General features: G+C 36.1%; 1 protein-coding gene across 1 annotated transcript; it reads left to right on the plus strand.

The window, feature by feature from the left end:
• Nucleotides 1-517: 517 nt before the first annotated feature.
• On the plus strand, nucleotides 518-12057 carry LOC112056565 (ATP-dependent RNA helicase DDX24). Its single transcript, XM_024097011.2, has 15 exons — nucleotides 518-798; nucleotides 1303-1537; nucleotides 2846-3118; nucleotides 3567-4127; nucleotides 4223-4375; nucleotides 5044-5197; nucleotides 5674-5851; nucleotides 6541-6670; nucleotides 7244-7376; nucleotides 7664-7753; nucleotides 8154-8265; nucleotides 8981-9098; nucleotides 9365-9542; nucleotides 10778-10943; nucleotides 11927-12057. The coding sequence occupies exons 1-15, from the start codon at nucleotides 652-654 to the stop codon at nucleotides 12026-12028; spliced, it is 2730 nt and encodes a 909-aa protein (XP_023952779.2). The 5' UTR covers nucleotides 518-651; the 3' UTR covers nucleotides 12029-12057.
• The last annotated feature ends 6741 nt before the right edge of the window (nucleotides 12058-18798 follow it).

Consider the following 18798-nt stretch of genomic DNA (forward strand, 5'->3'; position numbering starts at 1 on the left):
TTAGCTCACAGTTTATGTATCTATGGTTTTTTGTGTATTCTGTCCAGTTCATAGACATTCAAATTCAAAGATTTTTTTTTTAAATAACGACGTTCGTTTATGTGCGCTGTGGAGTCGACAAAGACCTTATACTTTTAAGCAAGTATAAGGTCTTTGGGAGTCGATCGTGGTCTCATAACACGTTTACATGCACGCCGTGGAACTCGGTAAACAAATCGGCATGCAATTTTCAGCATACATTTATGAGTCGGTACAATGGTTTTCAGTATGTGATGCAGCCCGACACGCAGCCAGTATCCCACGCTTTTTTGCGACTATTAAACAATTACCAGCACGTGCACAATCGGCTTATTTATATGCACGAGTCCCTGTTTGAACTCGTTGACGTGCTCGCTTTGAAGGCAAGAGTGTAAACGCCTACTAATAAAAATTAGAACTCAGAACCATAAAGAATCCAGTTAAAAAAAAAACAGTCGACAGTCAAATGTCAATGTCAAAATCACATTTTACATTTTAGTGTCATTTGTGAATTGTGGGAATCACAGACCACAAAGTGGGAATAGGCGATGTGATTAGAATTTAGAGGTTATAATTTTATGTTTACATAAAGCTTAGCATAAAATTTTAGTTTTAATTATTTAATAAAACAAAATGTCGAAAAAGATAAAAACTATGAAATGGGATTCAGTGCCATTAGAAGGATTTCCTGCATCATTAATGGACAAATTCCAGGGGTTCGTTGGACTGGAGGAGTGCACCGACTATGGTTTAGATAAAAACGTAAAACGATCAAAAAAGGTACCTTTCTCTTATTCTATATTCTTTTAACCCTACAGTAGTCGCGCACCTAAAAGTAACGGGAGTAACCGCGCGACCATTGCAGGGTTAACGCTATACCTACTGACCAGCTGACTTATTAATAAACTAGCTGACACCGCGCGGTTTTATCCGCGTGGTTCCCGTTCCCGTAGGAATACGGGGATAATATATAGCCTATAGCCTTCCTCGATAAATGGGCTATCTAACACTGAAAGAATTTTTCAAATCGGACCAATAGTTTCTGAGATTAGCGCGTTCAAACAAACAAAGAAACAAACTCTTCAGCTTTATAATTTCAATTCAAAGCCTTTATTAATCCTTACATAAGTTTTACATAATTCTTAGCTTCTTCTTTCATAACAGCTTTATAATATTAGTATAGATTTAGGTGTACTTATTTATATATATATAAATGTTAAATTGTTGCAATGCCACTTTGTAAAACCCAGACAAGCAAATCAAATGCCATTTTTTCATTTTCAGAAAAAGCAAGTTAATTTACAAGCAAGCACTGTACAAAATGAATCGAAATCAAAAGTTGCAAAGAAGCGTAAAAACAAGGATAATAAAAACAAACCGGAAACAGTTGTAGTTCCAAGTAAAAAGATCAAGCTAAGTAATGGATTTTTTGTAGAATCTTGTGATAAAGTGACACCATCTTCTACAAACATTACAGATAAAGATGGAAAAGTAAAACAGAAAAAAGAATCTGTTAAAGGTAATTTACTTCATATTTATCAGCCTATGTTAACAGGCCCACTATAGCTTGGCAAGTTTGTTCATGACACTCCCATGATATGCGGGTGACAGTAGAAAAGACTGTGGGCGTGAAATTGTGTGTAGTGCATCAGTCGTGGATTTTTCATTCATTGCTACACGCCCCCTGCCCCGCGTGTACCATCAGGATTGTTACGAACAAACTTCACAAGCTATACAGGCCTCCTTTGTAGGAGGGGGGATATAGCGCTTAGACCCACCACAATGCTCCAATGTGGCTTGGTAGGCTTAGGGTGGAGAAGAGAGGCTTGGAGAAGCCCAAATTTAAAATAAGTTAGGGGGCCCAATATTAAAAATGTGAGTGTCAAATCCCAAAAAAAATCCCAAAAATTTCCCAATTAACACATTCAATCCAAAAAAAAATAGTAATCAAGAGAAAAGTTATGGTTGTTTTCTGACAAAATGGGATTGTGAATTACAATTTATTATTTTTTGCTTTCACACTTAATCTCTGCATCCAGAGCCCCTGTATCATTTATATGGCTGATACAGCAGTAGCTACACCCCTGTTAATGATAAGGACTGCTCAAAGTGCTCTCCTAGAGTAACAATACTGACTTGCCCACTCAGGATTTAAAATTTTAACTGAATATAAAAAAAGAATAAATCATAGTACAAAGTCCTGGGGACTTATGAAGCAGTTGGCAATTTACTCATTAGATAAACTGTACTTTATTGTATTGATTAAAGTAGATTTTTTTTTTTATATTATAGTCAAGCCCTTGACTACAATCTCATCTACCTAAAGATAAGTGATGATGCAATTTATGATGGAACCGGGCTAACTTGTTAGGAAGATGAAACTCCACACCCCTTTTATATCTACGCAATATTGTACCGGAATACTAAATCGCTTGCTTATGCTTAAACCTTAATGCTTAAATCTTACCTTACTACAACCAATGACTTCCTAAAGTAAACAAACTATGTATCTCATAATGACAATTGATATCCATTTTTTTATAAAAACTACTCATCTATAGTGTAATAAAAACAATTGTGTTCACTATTAACTGCTACTTTAATCAATATAAATGGGGTCCGAATATTGCAAACATACTTCTTATAAATTTTGTATTAAAACAAAATTATTATGCATTTCACCTGCAGAGTTCCTGTTCCTGTGGGTATACAGGGTTAAATTTATGACTATGACACTCACAAATAATGTGGCTTTCTATAAGCATAAGAATTTTCTATAAACCTCACAAACTTTATTTCTTTATAATCAAAATTTTATGAATTCTAGGTAATCAAACAAATGATAATATTAGAAAGAAAGTGGAGGACAAAAGTGATAAAGTATTAACATCAACTGCTGACAAAAAGCAAAGAATAGGTAACAAGGCAAAAAAGAGAAAACTCGGTGAAGATATCACAGAGGTGTCAAGTTTAACACCAGAAGACATGCTTTCGTGGGCTGAATTTAAATTACCACAGGAAATTATCAAGGCGTTGATGGAGTTAGGGTTTAAGAATCCAACTAAAATACAGCAGTTGAGTTTACCTGCTGCTGTGCATGGTAAGGTTAATTTTTATTTGATATCATTAATTGTTTTGTTTATAGAAATATTTTTGATTACTGAGACTTATTTTTAGCCATTGCTATTATTTACTTCAAATGGTAACCAAATAAGCTATTGTTTATGTTATTATGTCTAATTAAGCGAGTGCAAATTTTAATTGATTACTTTGCTAGTTGAGTAATAAGTTTCAGAACAAAAGAAAACTTGTTATTATTTATAATGTCTGAATTTATTACTGTTATCACAAACTTCACATTTATGATAATGCGATGGTATAAGGTGCTGTGATGTACATTTAGTATAAGGGCTTTACAAAACAATAATATTATTTATTTGATTATAATTAACTAGTGGCCCCAGTCAAGATTTGTTTTGTAAGTTACTCAACAAGAACTTTTTAGTTAAAGAGATATTTAAACTCATGTTATATTTTCTAAATTGTAGGTAGGAGAGATATTTTAGGAGCTGCTGAAACTGGAAGTGGTAAGACACTAGCTTTTGGCCTTCCTATTTTGACTGGTATAATGAAATTAAAAGAGAAAGCGGCTCTTAAAGGCTTAGATGTTTACGATATACCATATAAGAAGTCTTCAGTTAAGAAAAAAAGCAAAATTGAAGATCAAAAAAGCAAAAAAATCAAAAGAAAAGGCAAAGGTAGAGGTAATAAAGAAAAAGATGTAAAAGAATCATCTGAAGATGGTTACAGTTCTGGAGATGATGATGTAAAAGATGAACCAGCTAAAGTTCGCAATGAAAGTGAGGAAATAAATAATGAAGACTTTATAGAAGAATTTGAAGTGCCCGTCAGAAAACGGGAAGAGTCAGTTGATGAAGGCAATGACAGCGATGAAGAGAATTATACACATCTGTCAGACATGTTGGATTCTGACGATTTGAAATCTAGTGATGAAGATGAAATTGATGAAAATGATAAAAATGAAAGTAAATTAGATCAAGAGGACAATGACGCTGATGGTGTAGATGAAGTAAATCCAAATGAACAAGGTAGTAATTATCACAACTTTAATTTGTCTTATAATAATGAAATACTTTTTCTCCATAAACTAAAAAACACAATGAAACTGTTATAATTGTTTTAGGTATAGGCTGTGTTAAAGTAATTGATGATGTTGAATTACCAGCAAATGTTATGTACAAAACTGGAAAGCCTCTGTATGCACTCATATTAACCCCAACAAGAGAACTGGCCATACAAATCAGCAGACATTTGATAGCAGCAGCTAAATATACAGGTAATGTTGGATGCGTATGCGCACCGCGACATATTTCGAGACGAGAGAAAGACAAATATCAACTGAATAAAAGCAGCCCTGCGGTTTCCCGTTTTCTTAGAAATACAGGAATAAAATATAGCCTATAGCATGTACCTCCACAACAGTGAAAGAATTTTTCACTTCAGTAGGTCCAGAGCCTTTTCAAAACATACAAACAAACAATCTTTCCTCTTTATAATATAACTCTCTTTCATTCTCTTTCATGAGCTTCATCGCAATGGGACAGGATGTGATCTTTCTCATCATGAGATATGTCACAGCGGATATCATAGGCCTAGTGATTGTAATATCTAACTATATATTGAAAACCAATCACATTTAGATAAATGAAGTAAAATTGTACTGTTATAAATATCAACCTAAACACTCGATGACTCTTATGAGACTTTAATCCACACTTTTTTTATGAGTTCCAACACATACAAAATGATAGTCGAGGACACTAATTCTAGATCAGTCATTTCACTTTGATGTCACAACATTAAAATCGAGGCAGTGATACCACTCCAAAACTAAGACTGCCTCGACCTCTTTTAAAAGAATGTTGTAAACAATCTTTGTCAATTAAAATTGCCGATAAAAATGTGGACCTTATGACCCTAATAATAAGGTAACACTATGAACAGGTATTAAAGTAGCGACAATAGTGGGTGGCATGGCAGCGGTGAAACAGGAGAGGGTGTTGCGGTCTGGGCCCGAGATCGTTGTGGCGACTCCTGGCCGGCTGTGGGAACTGCTGAACCAGGGACAACCTCATCTGCAACAGTTGTCAACTGTCAAGTGAGTTATAGGTACAATACATTTAAAGGACATGTCCCAAAATGGGACTTTATTATTCAAAAATTATATGGAGGTCGATGGTATTTTTTATGGATAGAAAATACAAACTGCTGTTGAGAAAATAATTTTCAGAACTTTTGGAACCCGCATTAATTAGATAAATACTTTTTTGTTTGGCTCCTGTAAGGTTCTTTGTCCTTACCGTAATAGCAGTAAGTCATCGTCTCACCACTACACTATAATGGCCAGCGGCACACGTCCGCCTCCTCTCGATGCCAGCGATAGACTGCCTGCCTTGCCCCACTACCGGTGTATTTATACACATTCACTACAGCTCCATTGTCTACAAATTAAATATAGAAAATATATACAATAATACAGTAAAAGTGTTCAAAATAGGAAATAAAAACACCTGGAAATGAATTTATATTTGGTGTAAACATTACGTATCATTCCCTTTTTATTTATTTTTTTAGATTTTTAGCAATAGATGAAACAGATAGAATGCTCGAGCGCGGACATTTTGAAGAACTGGAGCCTCTGCTAGAAAGGATCAACTCTGATGAGAGCCACCGCAGCGCGAGACAGAACTTCGTGTTTTCTGCTACGCTCACTTTAGTTCACGATCTGCCCACTCATATGAAAGGGAAAAAGGTACGTTAAGTATTCAGATATTGTTACTATATTATACAAAGTCGTTCTCAATCCATAATAATAATAATAATAATAATAATTTATTTATTTGCTTTAAACATGGGTTACACTTGTTATAAAATTAAATATACAATTAATTATTCGATCCAAACATGTCTTGCCTATAGGCGTGCAAAATATTTATGAAATGTGTCAATGGAACAATACCTAAATTACAAAAGCTACAAAATTACAAAACAAAAAAAAAAAAAAAACAATATAAGAGAAAATTATGTAAATTTTTTTAAAAAATGTCATATTTGGTTCACTGCTGAGTTCGAGTCTCCTCTCAGAAAGAGAGCGGTTAGGTTTTAGTCCACCACACTGGCCCAATGCAGATTGGCAGACTTGACACACAGAGAATTAAGAAAATTCTCCGGTATGCAGTTTTCTTCTTTCACCGTTTGAGACACATGATGTTTAATTTCTTAAAATGCACTTAAAAGCTGGAGGTGCATGCCCCGGAGCGGATTCGAACGTATACCCTCCGAGCCGAAGGCAGCGGTCATATCCACTGGGCTATCACGTCGAGAGATTAGCCTGGACAAATGGACAGACATACAAAAAGTTTAATAAACTTTGTTTGGGTTGTTTCTTGGATCAAACGTAATGTGTTTTTTAGTAATTATTTTTCTACTTATATTTTTTAGGTAACCAAGAGAGGCAAAATCATAAATAGGAAAATCAACAAAATGACTCCTCAGCAAAAGATCAATAAACTCATAAGTATGATCGGGATGACAGATCCAAAAGTTGTGGATATCACTGCAGAAAATTTAGGTATGTGTTACATTAAGAAGTATTATCCCTATCTCTATCCCATTTATCAAATTTATAATTTTAATTATTTTGTTCGGAATTTACCACGCAAATGAATGGGATGGGATGAGATGAAGTCATAAAATCATCAAAATGACTTGATATTAACCTATATTAACCATTCTACCTTATACGGTAGAAAGAAACTATTCCGCCTTACAATATTAGTAATCTTGATAATATTTTGTCTATTTTTACTCTCATTTATTTATTATTTCTTTTTTTTTTAATTTTTAACAATGTCAATATAAATATAAAATACAAAACACTATTAAAAATGTATAAAAATAAAATCAACCCTCCCGCTGCGGGACATTTGAGAGTCCAAGCAACCGGTGGTCAGGGCTCCAGAGTGAGGAACCTCCTCACAATACGCGCCGTCTCAACAATCACTGCCTTTTGTATCCGACTCTTGATCCAACAGTTAAGTGAAAGCGTCTTAAGGTGTTGGTCGAAGCTGTTCGCTATAAGACCATTGACTGAAACAACTATTGGAACAATAACTTGATAACATTTAGTCTGTGATTATTACAGGCACAGCGGAAACGTTGACAGAGTCTCGGATAACGTGCTCGTTTGAGCACAAAGACTCTTACCTGTACTACATACTGAAGCGACATCCCGGCAGGACTATAGTGTTCTGTAACTCCATCGGCAGTGTTAAAAGGTACAACACTATGTTAGCTGTTAATAGTAGACGGTCCTATCCCCGTAGTTTCCGTTCCCGTGGGAATACATTTTTTGTAACAAATAAATTCATGGGTAGGGTAGGGGCAGGAGGGGGAGGTAAGATAGGGGTAGGGTAGGGAAGGTAAGTCAAAGCGAGCTTGAATCGCCAGTATTAATATAGATAAGCCAAGATCTCGTAAACAAGGTCCAAGTATACAATTATCAGCCCACTTTAATATACTCTTTCTTTGTTATTATTGTTATTGTTGTTGTTTTCTTCTCCAGGTTGGCACAATTGCTGGCACTGTTAAAATGCCAACCGCTGCCACTGCACGCCAGCATGCCGCAAAGACAAAGATTAAAAAATTTGGAACGGTAAGTTGTTTTTGTCAACTAACTTCAAAAACTAATTCATACAGAGTTCCAAACATTAAATTAATAAATTAGACAAAAAATTGCTTTTTCTTTAATTGCGGTTATCAAAAATTAAAAAAAAAACAGATGTTAAAAAGCATATGATACTCTTATAAAAATGGCGTCCTATATTTTTTTCATAGCTAAATCTAAAAAATACTATATTCTGAAAAAATGTTGGCAACCCTAGTTGTTAATGAAGCAGTGCACAGTAAAACCAACTGTGGTTTGTGTTGCACTATGATTAGGCTTAATTTAAATGTGTTTATTGTAGAATAATGAATAAATAAATAAAATAAATAATGATGATGACGATGAATGATGATTCAGACTATTGGACTGTAAATGTTGTACTCTGTAGGTTCCGGGACGACCCGCTCGGAGTGCTGGTGGCAACGGACGTGGCGGCGAGGGGCCTGGACATACCCGATGTGGACCACGTGATCCACTACCAAGTACCGAAAACTGCTGAAGTGAGTGTAAACAAAACAATGAATATACAGGGTGCTCGGAGGAGCTTATAGGAGCCGAACTGCATAACTAATTTTTTTTTTTACCTAAAAAAAACTTTATATTTTTATCAAGTAATTTCAAAGGACACAATTTAAGATCTATTTACAAAATAAATATTTTTTACTCCGAAAATATTTATTAACCGACTTCAAAAAGGAGGAAACTTGAGACGGTGCAACTGATGATGTATTAATTCAAGCTATGAATATTGAAATTCTTAGGTATTTCAGATAGTGCTCTTTCATGTGGTTCTTTCAGAAACGGCTTTTTAATTAATGCGATATCGGCTTAGCACTGTTAGCTAATCAGCATGTAAAACAATTATATTATGATGTTATTTTTCGCTTTTCAGTTTAACCCTAACAATATAACCCTAGAGTTATGGGAAATACTACCGAGCACCCTGTATATTTTTATCTGCAAAACAGATCTCAAAAAACTTGTTATTAAAATACTTGTACGTTTGTTTGTATAAGCATCATTTAAAAACCAATGGACCGGTCTACTCGACTAGTCTTTAGTGGTTCAGAATACAGAATCTATTAAGCCTGCAAGAGAATAATCACTTGTTTGTTTTAAAATCTAATCAAATCAGATAGCGTGTTTATATTTATCATATGAGAAATATATTTTTCTTTCCTTTAATTATTATAAGTTATGTGTTTGTTCTCTTAGAATTACGTCCACCGTAGCGGACGGACAGCGCGCGCCTCCAAGGAAGGTCTGACGATCCTCATGATAGAACCCTCCGAGGCCTATTCATATGCCAAGATATGTCGGACCTTGAACAAGAGTGAGTTTATATTAGTGGAGCCGGTCAAGCTTCGCTTTGACTTATGTGCACGTCATTCCTATCCCTACTCTACCCCTACCCTACCCGGTACCCCAACCGTACCCCTACCCAACCCATACCGTACTCCTTGACTCTTGAAAGAGATGGTCCAAAATTGTATGGAGTCCAGGTCCAGTCATTGTACCCTAGTGGAAATAAAAGAAAAGATTTTTTTAAACTATTTTAACGTGGGTGTTCGCTAGTAGTGAATGTTGTGTGTGTGTCAGCGTCGGAGCTGCCGACGTTCCCGGTGCCGCTGCACGGGCTGGCGCCTGTGAAGGAGCTGGTGGCGGCGGCGCGCGCGCTGGACGCGCTGCTGCTGCGCCAGCGGCGCGCAGCGCAGGCGCTCGGCTGGCGGGAGCGCGTCGCGCGCGACATGGACATGATCGTCGACGACGATGATGTGTATCCTTTGTTGGCTAGTTGACACTTTTTAGGGCCCCTATTCCACAAAGAACCATTTTAGTTTTTTTTTTTATTCTTTACTAGTTAGCCCTTGACTACAATCTCACCTGATGGTAAGTGATGATGTAATCTAAGATGGAAGCGGGCTAACTTGTTGGGAGGAGGATGAAAATCCACGCTCCTATCGGTTTCTACACGACATCGTACCAGAACGCTAAATCGCTTGGCGGTACGTCTTTGTCGGTAGGGTGGTAACTAGCCACGGCCGAAGCCTCCCACCAGCTAGACCTGGACCAATTAAGTAAACCTCAATCGGCCCAGCCGGGGATCGAACCCAGGACCTCCGTCATTAAATCCACCGCGCATACCTGCGCTACGGAGGCCGTCAAAATTTTCGCTATGTCCGTCTGTCCGCTGCTTAGCGCAGAAGCTATTACTACTAGAAAGCGGTAAATTTGCATGAGTTTATACTGTTATCGCCGCGTTGCAACGACTTGCGGTATGGACAGCTTCAGTGTGCTCGTGGCGTTCGAACCGCCCACATCTCTTGTGGATTCATTGTTGTGTAATTCTTTATGGGTTATTTGGGATAGGCGGGGAGAGTAACTTGAGTGGAAAGGGGGAGTGTTTGATATCAGTCATAGGCGCCTTTAAACCTACACACATCGTTCACAGTGCGTGACTTCACTCAAGGTCATTCTCTGCTATTTTAGGGTTTTCTTTTGGTTACAGTTTGATTTGTTAATTAAGTTGTCCTGACAAATGTTGTTAATCATAACCTTTGTTCGACATTAGTTTTCTTATTTTTGTAATCACTTTTGAGTCTGCTAAAAACACTTACATCAAAAATTTTAACAAATTCGTAAAATAAAATCTTAAAAATATTTTTTTAGGGGGGTACATGTAAAGTGGGGATATTTTTTTAAATAGTCATAATAGCTCGGTCTTTTTTAAATAATAGTTTTATTTTTGAGGTTTCCTAATAGTAAAGTTATGCTAGCACACACTGAAAACAGAAGCCAAAAAAACAAAAAAAACTTTAAGAGCCTATTTGGCATAGCACTGCCTTCAAACAGATCAAGAAGAAGGTAAGTTTTTGTAACGAAAAGTAGGGGTTTAGAAGATGGCTTAGAAGGAAAACGCCAATTCGCCACGTTCATATTTCTGTATCGTTATCAACCCATATTCGGTTCATCATCGTGATGAAGAAAAAAATTCCTTAACCAGGAAAACAGCCCAGCAGCCAAAATAGACCCGTCATTAGACAAAGCGCTGAAGATGAAGAGGAAACAGCTGGACTCCATGATATCCCGGCCGCTGTTCCCGCAGGGATTCTCCTTCAAGTATCCCACCCTCAACGATCACGTGGCGCTGGTCACACCTGATGACAACGCATTGCAGGTTAGCTATTACTATAAATATAACTAACTAAACTTTTTTTTAGGTTCTGTACATCAATAGGAAAAAAAACATGTCAAAAAGAGGTCTAAAAGAACGAAACAAGAAAATATTTAAAATTTTAATAAAAAAAATACAACCGACTTTAAATTTATAAAAATGTTTTTACTAAAATAAAAAGCGAAAAATAACATCGTATGTGCTATTATCTCAGTTTGCTCAGTGCGATCAGTTTGAAGGCGGTACCAAGTTAGTGATGTGTTAAAGGCGTTTCTGAAAGAACTGTCTGAAAATCCTAAATCTTTATGATTTAAACGGCTTGAATTTATACAACACTTACTTGGTAACGCCTTCAAACTGAGCTTTCGTTTTGTTAAGTCCAACTCCTAACAAGTTAGCCCACTTCCATCTTAGATTACATCACTTACCATCAGGTGAGATTGTAGTCAAGGGCTAGATTGAAAAATAAAAATCCACCCCTAAGTCCTTAACACAGTCTTATCTGACTAGTTGGAGGGGAATGGCATTATTAGTCATGTTTAAAATGATAGGGCGTTAATTGTATGTATACCTATTGTAGGAAATAGTAGTCTGAGACGGATATGACTTCGCTCGATCCCGTGTTGGCTCGTGCCGACGCTAGGTAGCGCGACTTGTTTCCGTAAGACGTAGGGAGTTAGAGAGGGGTATCGATCGTGAGGGAACGACTGGCGATATAAGGCGCTCGGCTTCAGTATTCTAGTGGCGTTCGAGCCGTCCACGTTTCTCGTTGTGTTATCCTTTATGGGTTGTTGAGAAAGTGACTTGAGAGGACGTCCTTATCCTTAACCCTACATACAACGATGACAAGTGCGTGACTCCACTCAAGGTCATTTTCTGCCATGTAAGGGTCTTATTTTGGTTTGATTTATTAATTAAGTTTGACATTTGTTTTCTTATTTTTGTGATCCACTTCTGAGTCTGCTAAAAGTATTATTTCTGCTCAGGTAATGAAGAAGGCTATAGAAACTGGCGAACTAAAGAAGGACAAGAGAAAAAGCAAGAACGACGCACTGCTGAAGTTGGAGAAAAAGTTTAAAAAGCTGTAAATTGTGTAAATAAATGAATTAATTATAAATTATGTTTTTGATTTCTTCTTCTTTGACAATAGACAGGGATCTTGTGGTAGTCACACATATCTCTTTTTATGAAGGTTTGAGAGTTTTTCCATGCTCCTACCTGGAGGGGAAAGGGAATATTCTTTTAGAAAAAATAAGTATAGTCGGATGCAATGTTTATGACTTCTCCGAAATAAGGTGCGGGTGCGGGGACCATTCACGCAGGGAATACAAAAATCACGAGGCGTGTGGTGACTTCGGAAATTGGCCGATTAAAATTCTTAATGTAAACATTAAATACCTACTTAGGGTACTTAATGAAAAAATACCGGAGGAGTCGAACTCCTAACAAGTCCGCCGGAATAGAATACATACCCCCACCCCCACTACTAAAAATACTTATTAATAAATATAAATAATTAAAAATCTGTGACATGACGCCTTTTCATACGATACCTCTCATGGCACGGTTAACTTAATTCAACATTTATAATTGTTGGTTTTTAGATGTATAAATAGTAGCAGAGGCGTAGCGTAGCATGCTTGGGAGAGGAGCCCTATATTGGAATTATTTAGGGGGCCCAAGTGAAGGGTAAAGATTTTACACAAAAGAAACAAAAATACTCGCCTATATTAGGTAAGTATGATGATGAGTGACTTATCGTACAAGTATAGTAGAATGTTTCCAACTTTTGGGCGTATGCTTAACCAGGGTAAAAAAGAGATACATTTTACAAGTTTTTGCTTTCACACGTAAGGGGGCCCCTGTTGCCGGAGGCCTTTTATCTTTAATACGGCTGATACGCCGGTAGCTACGCCCCTGATTATTAGGTATATTTTTGGCATAAACGATGGTATCTTTATTTATAATTTATTCACAGCTTCGAGGACCTAAACTGAATTTTAATTTCAACTCCACGCGTTCCCGAGATACAAGACCGATGGACAGGCGGACGACAAAGTGATTCTATATGAAAGGGTTCCAACTTTTGCCTTTTGAGGTACAGACCCGCATCGTATGATAAACGTGAAGAGTGGTCTTTTGTTCCGTCGCAGTCAGCGTGCTCACACCGCAGTGGCGTGCGGCGCGATCAAAAGAGAGGGGCGTAGCTAACGCCGTATCAATGATACGGGGCCCCTGGACTACAGGGACCCCGGTAGCCCTTTTGTGTCAAAGCAAAAATTAGTAAAATTTAACCCGTAATCTTATTTCATTTGGCGCTTCTCGGAGAAAGAAAAACATAAAACTGCTAAAGAGATTTTCGAGATTTCGCGCTCGTCATTTTGTGCCCCCAACTAATTTTGATACAGGGCCCCTCCAAGGCAAGCTACGACACTGTCAAGAAACCATAGCATTAGCCGTGCAAAATCGCTAGTCCTGATATGTACTTAATGAAAAAATACCGGAGGAGTCGGACTCCTAACGAGTCCGCCGGAATAGAATACAGACCCCCACCCCCACTACTAAAAATGCTTATTAATAAATATAAATAATTAAAAATCTGTAAAAATGACGCTTTTTCATACGATACCTCTCATGACACGGTTAACTTAATTCAACATTTATGTACAGTGCAAAATCGCTAGTCCTGATATGATTCTGACCCACCAACCGTGGAACTACTGCAACTACTTGATACTTTGACGTCAGTGCAGCGATTAATTTTACATGTATTCATAAAATATGCATGGATTAATTTTGTATGGAACGTTGCTTTTCAAAGTAATTGAACTGGAAAATTATATTTATATGAAGGTACAAGTAGTTATTAAAACTTCAGAGTAAAAAAGGGTGTATGTTTTTTTTGTTATTCTTTAGATGTTAGCCCCCTAACTGTACATATGTTTTCTGTGCCTTGACTAAAATCTCACCTGATGGTAAGCGGGCTAATGTTAGGAGGAGGATGGAACATTTATTTTTTTGACAATTACAATTATTTTAACGATTAAAATTATTTTTTAAACAATCTTTACCAAAAAATTTAGGACCTTTCAAAATATTAATAGCAAAATCTTAAATCCAACTCTTGTTTAAAATTGCTAGCCAGGGAGTCCATACTAATACACTATAGCTTGGCAACTTCGTTCGTAACATTCCCGATGTTCCGCGCGGGCCTGGGAGCGAGTAGCGATGAATGAAAAACCTACGACTGATGCATGTCACTTCCCCGCACGCACGATTTTACACCCGCGCAGTCTTTCCAGTCTTTCCCCTGTCGCCCGTAAATCATGGGAGTGTTATCAGTGAACTTGCCTTACTATAGTACAAAAATAAATTAAAAATTTGAAAAATAAAATATGAACTCGTCGTTTATAGTTTTCGGATTTTTTCCTTTAAATTAACAAAATTAACTTGCTGGATACCAAGCAACTATCTCGGTCATGTAGGTGGGTTAACATTTTTCAAGCTAGGGTAACTATAGGTACGTATATCATTTTAAATTTTTGGATGATAATAAGTATTTCATCAACTATTTAGGCTGTAGTTATGAAATTTGATATTCTAGATAAGTTCACGGTATTTAATCTGTAAACCAAATTACATGTTTTAATGTTAAATAGATTATGAGTTACTAAAAAGTGACCTCAAATGGTTCGTGTAAAGATTGTTGCTTTGTCAGCCGTTCTTTCTAATGGCTGTCACTCTTTCGCGCGTCTCAATCTCTCATTGTGGCCGTCAGCTTCTCCCTGTCAGGCCCCGAAAAATTTTGCTCCATTCTACGCGCGGTTTAACACATTTATATACAACACTGCTCCATAGGTACGCCTGGTAGTGATAAAAATGATTTCTTGCAAAACACTTGTTTTATGGTTAGTTACGAACCTTTCTCTAGCGGATGCATATTTTTCAAAACGGTTTTTCTATTCTATATTGGGTGTGTTTCTTTGTCAGTGTGTTTTAAATTATTTCTTTATTTATTTTGATAATTTCTTAATTTTTAGTCAATTTGCTTTTCGTTTGCTACTATCAAAGGTGCAACAAGCTTTGCACACAGCCTTTTGAACTTTTTTCAATAAAATAACTAATTAATAATAATTTTAAAGTAGGTACATAAATAATGAATTTTTGTATTATTTTTATTTTAATTTTATTTATGTTTATTTCAATTTCATAAAATTTTACAATAATATTAAAACTACGCATATAACAGAAACTGTAATGGACCCAATGTGCTACCTTGAGGGACACCATAATCATTATTTACATATTCTGATTCATATACAAATATTTTCTATGTATTTTCCGCTATTCGTTTTGTACAACAATTTCTGGCTTCCTTACTTAGTTCATGTAGTACGAGTACATAGTTTTCTAATTTTGTGATAATGGACTAAATCAAATGCCTTAGACATAATCTAAAAAAACAGATGTTGATTTTTCTTTGTCTACTGACTCTATTTACTATGTCTATTATCAGCAATCAGTCTATGATCAGTAGACAAATTCAAAATGCTGGCGCTGGCTCATGTTGGACGCTATTAAATAAATAAATATTAAATTGTAAAATTATACTTACATTCTGAATTATAAAATAAATATTAAATCTTTTTTTTTAAGTTATTTATTGTTTTTTTTTTGTTTGTTGTGGATAACCTTTTCGATTCGACCGGAATTAACGCGATTGAACTGAAATAATTTGTTTCAATAACATATCCTACCTTTTTGTAGAGGCTTAGAGATTTTAAGTCTATCTCGAAATACACGACTTTCAACAATTAAATTAAACATGAATAAACATGAAAACTAGGCTTGGTTAAATTAATACACATATCATTTTAATGAGTAATATTTAATTCGTCTTATCCTGTTGATCTAGTATTTTTTAAATTCATAATTATTATTTATTTTCCTCACTTCATAGTAATACATGAGTGATTACATGTTATTAGAGCTAGTATTTATGATAATATAATATGTCCTACTGTACTATTAAAGTTGTCTAATTTATTTAATAACTAATCCAGTACCAATTAGTTCATAATGTTCATAATAACACTTTACTTAATTTTACTTTAGAAGTCACTGGGTAAATCCGGTCTTGGGCATGCACATCCAACTTTTCAAATTTATGTGCATTTTAGGAAATTACATATTACGTGTCTCAAACTGTTAGTTTAGGAGTGTAAAGTCTGGCAATCCGCATTGGGCCAGCGTGGTAGAGCTATTAGACTAACCTCTCTCATACTGAGTTAATGTATATGATGAATTTGCCTATCTTTCTCAATTTGCAAAAAAAAAATTGTTCGCAGGGTCATACTGGTGTCTTGCAGAGCCAATCTCAATTTTTCTGAGCGTTTTAAGATAGGTGCAGCCACTTCTTCGTATCAAATAGAAGGCGAGTGGAACGCTGATGGTACGATGTAAAACTCATTTTTAAAACCTTGTGGAAATCTTCAAACCATAACACAAACCTATTCAATCCTAAATGTTGCGTTTTGCTTCTTCGTAATACATTTCGCTTTGCTTTTTCAACGTACGATTAAGGTATGGGACTCTCACCAGAAGTCTATAAGGCAAAGTCGGGGATAATGACCTCAGTGGAGAAGTTGAGTGTTTTAACTAGTTTTAAGTGACGTCTTTAACCCTACACACAACGGTCACAAGTCCGGGACTTCACTCAAGGTTATTCTCTGCCACTCGAGGGGTTATTGGTAACATACTTAGTAGGAATTGTTAGACCTGATAGGTCCCCATTCAATAATTGAGTTTTGCTCTTTAAATCCGCTAAAAACCCGGGAATGCAAACCCGTTTTTCCGACTCGCGCGTATAGCTCTCCGCAAAACGGCTACCTTAAGCTAATGGCTAACGTTCTCGCCTAGATCGTCCGCGACACACTGGACCAGGCATAAGGTCCATCTAATTGACCATCTTTTTAACCCCAGACGCAAAAATAGGGGTGTTATAAGTTTGATGTGTCTGTCTGTATGTATGTTTGTCTGTAGCATGTACCGACTCGTAAATCTTTGGTCTGTAGCATCCGAACGAATGAAGCGATTTCAATTTCGATTGTTTTTGTGTCAAAGGTGATTTAAGGGCGAATGTTCTTAGACCAATTAAAGGTTTGTCCACCAACGCTCATAACGCATTTTCCAGTCATCATAATAATTATGCTTAGATGATAATTAATCTCCTTAACACAGATTAAAGCATATTGCCTCGGCACATTCATAATTATAGGTAGTAGGTACAGCTACTCAATATTGGGTGTTACCTATATTATTAACTATCGAAAATTCAAACTTACTCCGACACGGGCAGAAAATTATTACTAGGTACTTTATTAATTTACGGCATTAGATACTACTTTACAACATTACATACTTGCATTACAGCATTACATATGCAAGTATCTACTTGCATTTTATCTGAGTAAAAGTTTGTAAAGGTACAAATACAAAAGAACAGTCAAGAAATGCTACTTATTCTTAAAGAGATTACAGAAATAATATAAATCGTGCCTAATCATTCATAATACCCAATCCCCGCATACATATTAGGACTATACTATGACAGAGAGAGAAAGACCTCTGATCGAAAAGAACGAGAAAAGACTGTAGATAATATCTCAAGAAGACAACAAATCAATAAATCCATGCCTTTTTTGCATTATGCAGGAAATTCTAAATCTAGCTAACCATCTCCAGACAGATCTGAGTTAGGTACTTCAACTACACTACTACTAGGTACATCGCTTTTTAGCGATAAGACCGCCATTTGTACATTAGTTTCTAAGTGTTATTATAAGTTATTGTTTATTTTTGTTTTAATGTACAATAAAGTAGGTATATTTCTTCTTCAACGAGTGACAATCATTATAACAACTGTACTCAACCACTTGGTCGGCAGAGCATAGAAAAGTCACTTTAAAGTATTTTTCAGATAGCATGGGTACGGTGACAGTTGCCTTTTGACGTTCATAATACGTACTATTATCGTGAATCGCGGCAAACTTTCAAGAGTGAAACGAACTGTCACCCTACCCATGCTATCTGAAAAACACTAGTAGCCACGTGTGGATGCACACAAGCCTTGTTTTCATTAACATATATTTTTTAGTACTCAGCCTTAATAATAGAGTATTTATTTCATTTATGTATAATTATTGAATGGTATTATTTTCTACCAACTGGTTACTTTGAAGTCGGTGCCAAGCCCGTGTTGTGTTGATTTATGTCGTCAGTGAAAAAATCAAAAATTAGCTTTTTGATTTTTTCACTGACGACATAAATGTAAAGCACTAAGCTACTAAGCAAGTGCAAAAGTTTTCTGTAAATTGTAATTTTAATATTCGAACAAAAATTAAAAATACATTATTGTACCTACCGAATCGACTTTCATTATAGCTATAATGTCATAGGTGACTTATTTAATATACGCAGTTGAAAAGCGGTATATTTTGCATATTAATCTATACTAATATTATAAAGCTGAAGAATTTGTTTGTTTGTATGAATCGCTAATCTGAGGAACTACTAGTCCGATTTGAAAAATTCTTATAGTGTTAGATAGCCCATTTATCAAGAAATGCTATAGGCTATATTTAATCCCCATATTTCTACGAGAACGGGAACCACGCAGGCGAGATAGTATATACACTGATTTAAGAAAAGCATTTGATCGAGTTGATCACAACAACTTACTACATAAACTTGCTTATAATGGAATTCGTGGCAATTTATGGCGTAGGTTCAAATCCTATATTTCATATCGTACACAGAAAGTAGCCATTAATGGATTTGAGTCTGCATTCGTTCCTGT

The sequence above is a fragment of the Bicyclus anynana genome, chromosome 2 (genome assembly GCF_947172395.1).
Source record: "Bicyclus anynana chromosome 2, ilBicAnyn1.1, whole genome shotgun sequence".
In the NCBI taxonomy this organism is placed as follows: domain Eukaryota; kingdom Metazoa; phylum Arthropoda; class Insecta; order Lepidoptera; family Nymphalidae; genus Bicyclus; species Bicyclus anynana.

Bases quoted from the DNA above. Each gene is read 5' to 3' on its own strand.
- LOC112056565 (XM_024097011.2), top strand. From the start codon at position 652: ATGTCGAAAAAGATAAAAACTATGAAATGGGATTCAGTGCCATTAGAA. The intron at 4,376-5,043 runs GTAATGTTGGAT...CACTATGAACAG, and splicing joins AGCAGCAGCTAAATATACAG to GTATTAAAGTAGCGACAATA. The intron at 9,543-10,777 runs GTATCCTTTGTT...CCAGGAAAACAG, and splicing joins ATCGTCGACGACGATGATGT to CCCAGCAGCCAAAATAGACC.